The 6133-nt window shown below is 34.2% G+C and overlaps 1 protein-coding gene across 1 annotated transcript; it reads right to left on the bottom strand.

Moving 5' to 3' along the window:
- Positions 1 to 285: 285 nt before the first annotated feature.
- Cpr97Ea (cuticular protein 97Ea) lies at positions 286 to 3479 on the bottom strand. Its single transcript, XM_085658951.1, has 2 exons — positions 3265 to 3479; positions 286 to 1963 (listed from the first exon to the last, which is right to left on the bottom strand). Exons 1-2 carry the CDS (start codon positions 3280 to 3282, stop codon positions 1112 to 1114), a joined length of 870 nt encoding a protein of 289 aa, XP_085515077.1. The 5' UTR covers positions 3283 to 3479; the 3' UTR covers positions 286 to 1111.
- Positions 3480 to 6133: the final 2654 nt, after the last annotated feature.

Raw genomic sequence — 6133 nt, forward strand, 5'->3', positions numbered from 1 at the left:
CGAAAAGTAAAAGTTACTATCATGTTCTTGAACGTATTAATAATGATTCTCAATATATATATATATATATATGTACGTCTATCTCATGCCTTTCATCAAGTATTTCAAATAGGAGCAAGAAAAGGAAAAAGAAAAGGAAAAAGAAAAAGAAAAAGAAAAGAAGAAGTAAAAGAAGAAAAAGATTCGATGTATAAAATCAAAAAAAAAAAAAAAAAAGAAAGAAAAAAAAGAAAAAAGCAATCAACGATCAACGATAGATCAAAGGGGATGGATTATCATGGGATATTTGTTTTATTAATGATCTTCTCTTTATTTCGATTTAATTACATTAAAATAACCTAACGATAAAATGAATGAGAGACGTGGTGCTCCCACGTGACTCGAGAACACAACAATACTCGTGTCCTTTTCCTTTCTCTTTTCTTTTCTTTTCTTTTCTCATAAAGATCATTATACAGTGCGAATTAAACAATTTCATAATGAACTAATTATATTGCTTCGTCGAATCCATTTTTCCGCTTCGTCTAATTCATATTATTTACGAAGTTTGGCATAAATGGCAAGAATACGTGTTAATATAATTCTAATCGTCCCAAGAAAGGATTATCGTTCACGGACAAACTATCTACTATCGGAACAAGGCTCCTCACTAAATATATTTGATCTTGACGGCTTGTTGCTTTCGCAAGAGTTCATAGAAAGCAAAAAAAAAAAAAAACAAAAAAAACAAAAAAAGAAAAAAGAATAAACAGAAATCAACTTTACCGATTGACCTCGAAATATTTCCCCTTCTCTTTCTCTTTCTCTCTCTCTCTCTCTCTCTCTCTCTCTCTGTTTAAGAGCAATCGATCAATCTTAATGAAACATGAACATAATAGTTCCGATAGTAAATTGTAAAGAGAATAATCACGAGCAAACAAAATTCACTCGTCCATCATTATCGTACCGTCCTCGAATCCATTCTTTTTTTTTTTTTTTTTAGGACGCGAAGATCCCTAATCTCTAAGTGTGAATTAGGAGGGAGGAAGACAAAAAAAAAAAAAGAAAATAAAAGAAAATGCACTGTATGATTTCTGGCAGTCATAGAATCAATGATATTAGACTAGACGAGCTAGTAATAACCGAAGCTAATATCGTGCAATGGCGGCGCTACTCCTTGCGGTAGAGCGTAATCTCTAGCAAGCTGATCAAGGATACCGCCACTTTGACTGCGCGTTTGAGGTTGACCTCGTTCCTGAACTGGAGCCGGACCAAACTGAGCGGGACCTTGATTGTAAATCTGAGAAGTTGGTACTGGTTCGTCGTAGGATTGTTGTAGTAAAGGTGATTGACGAGGAATCGTTGGAGAGAAGATCGGTGCTTTTGGTAAAGCCGGCTGCGAGGGAGCCTGTTGCGCTGGTGCATAAACAGCTTGAGTGTGCGTTTGAGGTGGTGGTTGGTATTGAGGTTGACGCGGAATGGCTGCTTGAGCCGGTTGAGGTCTGGCAGCTTGTTGATAGTCGTAATCCTGATAGTTTTGACCTTGGAGAGCCTCCTTGCTCGTTGTTTCATCTACCAAGGTCGGCGGAGCCACTGTAATACCTTCGCCAGCCGGTTGAAAACCGTACTGATTTGCTCCGTACTCCACAACTCGGACCTTTCCAGTGTCATCGACGAATCCGTATTTTCCCTTTACTTCGCCACCTGGTAATTTAGTTTCGATCTTGAAAGAACCATCGGCTCCTTCAAAACCATACGTATAAGAACCATCCTCGTTGTGTCTATTGATTTGCTTCAAAATGGCCACTGGCGTTGGTTTTGGACTTGGCGGTGCTGCTGCTTGTTGTCGAGCCGGTGCTGCATCCGACGAATAACTTCTTGGCGTTGGATGAGCTGGCCTAGGTGCCTGATAATCGGCATAATCGTCGATCTGTTGATACTGCTGCCCCGATACCGACAATATCAGACCAATCACCGTTGCTACCTAAAAATATTTATACGCCACCAATGTTTATTCTATTATTTAATATTTTATAAATTCACCGTACAATAAATTATTATCGACGATAGTTCATTTGATAAATTTATTTAAACAACTATACAACGTTATTTCAATTAGTCGAAGTTAACATTAACACGAATAAAAGTTTTAACTTAACTTTGTAAATTCTTTTTCACGTAACGTTATTATTAAAATTTCCTTGCAATCTCAAATACGAATGAAATGTTCAACATATATGTATATGTATTTGCACATATATTCTATAAATAGTGTACACGTTAATAAACTAGTCGGATAACGGCATAGCAGCGTACTTCCTGTAAGTTCCGCCCGAGCGAACGCACAAGTACGATATATTTATTCTAAACTAGTCTTTCACACTCGAAACACTTTCGCCGTTATATTACGTATGATAATCCTTACATATTCAATTTCTACAAATATCTGTGTTAAACGTTCGAAATTATGTAATTCTCTAACGCGGAAAAAGTTGATCCAGTTAATTCGTTCGTTCGTTCGTTCGTTCGTTCCTCCTTACAAATCATATTTTTCTTTGCGTAACGATACGGAAGAAAGTTAGGAAAAAACATTTCAACGAGAAAACTAACACTTTTCAAGGGCTCCGGAAGTAACCAACGTAATAATATAATCTTGCAATCAATGTTTCACGTTGACAATCGATGTTCCATTTTCCATAAATAAAAAATAAATTTATCGTTAGCGAACAGTCATTTTCACGATTAATTTTAGGATCAATTTTTACGTAGATCAAATGTGTACGCAATGATCAAAAATTAACTCGACGAAATCCCTTTATTCACTGACTCGATATATATGATTTATGAAGAAAGAAAGAATGAAAGAAAATGAAAGAAAGGAAAAAAGAATTAATAAAAAAAAAAAAAAAAAAAAGAAAGAGAAAAAAAGGCCAATAATAAAAGATCAACTTATTTAATCACTCCGTAGTCATTGGCTTTATTATATTTACACACACCGATCACTTTTATCGTCACAATATGCGCAATATGCGAAAGTTCACAAAAGGTTTCACACGCGAAGCTTTTGTCTTTTTCGTTTCTCTCTCAATCTCTCTCTCTCTCTCTCTCTCTCTTTCTCTCTCTCTCTCTCTCTCTCTCTCTCTCTATCGAGGTCTTCGATCACAGAAAAAACAGAAAAAAAAGAAAAAAAAATAATAAAAAAGGAAAGAGATGAAGGAAAGAAAGAAAAAAAAAGGAAAGAGAAAAAAAAAATTAAAGGATGCTGCACCAACGTGTGATACGTACCGTCACGTAGGTGTACATTGTGTCCTGTTCGTACGATTGTGTTAGTGTATGTGAATGTAAGTAGGCAGCGAGGCTAGAGTACCGGCTGTTGCTCGAACTGAGGCCCTCATATACCTTACTGGGCCCCCCCGTTCCTGCCCTCTCCTCCGTACCCTCATACTCTTATTCCCTGCTCCGGGGGACTTTCACTATCTATTCGAGTTCTGTACGCTCGCCTTGTCCTCTTACAAACAGCACCTTATATCCCCTAAATCTATGGACGCCTTTCCCCCACCCACCCCCCACTCTCCACCAAATTGTAAAACATGCCCCTCTTTTTGGACTGTTCGTTTGAAAAAAATCGATCGACGAAATGATATAATTCACGTTGTTTTTCTTCTGGACGGAGGAAAAGAAAAGGAAAAAGAAAAAGTAAAAAAATAGAAAAAAAGAAAAAAAAGGAGAGAGAAATAAATTTTTTTTAGAAAGAAGAGAAACAATTGAAAACATGATGGATTTTTCTCTTTCGTCTTCTTTTCTACTTCTTCTTCCTTTTTTTCTTTTTGTTTGTTTTTTTTCTTTTTTCTTCTTTTTTACTTTCCGACAAAAACTAATTCCATAACGTGCAAAGCCGATAAAACAGATAATAATCGTGTTTTTTTACGAACTTTGCAGATATTTTCTGGCGAAAGATATTTCTTCTATTTTCTTGGTTTTTTTTTTCTCTCTTTTCCCCTTTCTTTTTTCTTCCTTTAATTTTCAGAAAAAAGAAAGAACTACGATATAAATCAGAAAATCCAAAAACTTTTCTATAAGAGCAAATACATTGTTATTTATAAATCATCGTGAAAAAAAAAAATATATATATATATATATATATATATATATATATGTAAATATAAAGATATTGGAGTAAAAAAAGATTTTAAAGCGTCTTCCCAATTAATTTCTATATTAATTTGGATGTAAATTTGAATGTTTCAACGCCATGATAGAGAGACAGAGATAGTGAAAGAAAGAGAGAGAGAGAGAGAGAGAGAGAGAGAGAGAGAGAGAGAGAGAGAAAGAGAGAGAGAGAGAGAGAGAGAGATAAACAGACAAGAAGAACGCGGACAAAAAGCAGTTTGGCAGGCGTCGAGCTTCTGTGAGAGAATATTATGTAAAAGCTGGAATATTGGGGTCAGTAAAGAGAAATTACAGGTGTACTTTTCGTTTCGTTTCGTTTCGTTGCTCCGATCGAAAAATCCTTTCATCCACCCCCTCCCCCACCTCTCTCTCTCTCTCTCTCTCTCTCTCTCAAGAGTTTAAATCGCGAAAATATAGATCGTTCGATCGATCAATATGGTATTTAAAATGCTATGCGGCAGGCCCGTTAGACGACGGGTCTAACTAGTCTCTCTCTCTCTCTCTCTCTCTCTCTCTCTCTCTCTCTTTCTTTCTCTTTCATTTTCCCTCTCTTTGACATGTTCCACTTGTGTCGTTTACTTCGAAACGATCCAAAGACATTTTCTAACTAGACTCGTCTGGTCGAGTTTCTTATCGAGAATATTACGTTCCCTTATCAAACTTCCTTTACGAATAACCTAATCTTACCTAATCTTACAGAGAGAGAGAGAGAGAGAAAAATATTAAGGTTAGCTCAATCAAATGTTCTCTTATTTTATGGAAAATCATAGGTGTTTTACTTTCACCGTAACTGACCGTCTAATCGCCATATAAATTCATTTCTCCCCCCTCCCCCCTCTTTCTCTCTCTCTCTTTCTTTTTCTCTTTGATCATTCCTCTTGAATCGAACTTCAACAAGTTCGATAAACATTGCCTTGGATTAGGAAAATCGAATGCTTTCGAGATTAATAAATGACAACGTAATCGATTAGAATTGATAAAAGCTTTAATCTCTTTTTTCTCTCTCTCTATCTCTCTCTCTCTTTTTTTTCATTTTTAACTTTGATCTTTATGTAATACCGATCGCATAACACAATGCGGGGCATATGACGGCGTTAGCCTTAGGTTAGTAGTATTCTAGATTTTACGCCGTTCTAAGAAAGGAGAAAGCGTCATGCAAAGAAAAAAGAAAAAAAAAGGAAAAAAAAAAAAAGAAGAAAAAAGAAGAAAAGAAAAGAATAATCACTTGGCATCAATTTTATGCCTATCGATAAAAATCGTAATATATTCTCTCTTCTCTTCATTTCCAACTAAACAAATTCATTTTTATTACTACGAACAATAAAACATTTATTTACGAATGAAAATGATTTAATTTTGAAGAAATTGCGATCTCATTGAAATCTATATAATTTATTATTCGTATTATTCGTATATCTTTAATGAATATACGCGATTCGATTTTAATTCATTTTTCTTACACTTCGCTCGATTATATATATATATATATATATATATATATATATATATATATATATAAATATATATTAATTATAATTTTTTTATTATATAGAGAAAAAAATATTGAATTACATATGCACATGTATTTTATGAGATTATATAAGGTGATATATAAAAAGAAAAAATCTATAAAAGAAATTGACACATACATCTAATACATACATATATATACATACATATATATATATATATTTTTTTTTTACAAATAAATCTAATGTAAATTTTGGACAAATTTTTACAATTCTTTCGTACATCTTTTATGCATGATCATCCTTTATGTTCGTTTATTTTTTTTTACTTTCTATTTTTTTTTTTTTCCCCCATAAAAAATATATACCGTCATTCTCCACCCCCCCCCCACACTCTCTCTCTCTCTCCCTTTCTTTGATTCATTTTATAAAATAATATTTTAAATGTATTCGTCATATCGATATATTCTAATCGTCTAAAATTAACCCGATCTTTTTCCCTTCAATGTTCCCCA

This window comes from Vespa mandarinia, chromosome 8 (genome assembly GCF_050613455.1).
Source record: "Vespa mandarinia isolate Hongniang chromosome 8, ASM5061345v1, whole genome shotgun sequence".
Taxonomy (NCBI): Eukaryota; Metazoa; Arthropoda; class Insecta; order Hymenoptera; family Vespidae; genus Vespa; species Vespa mandarinia.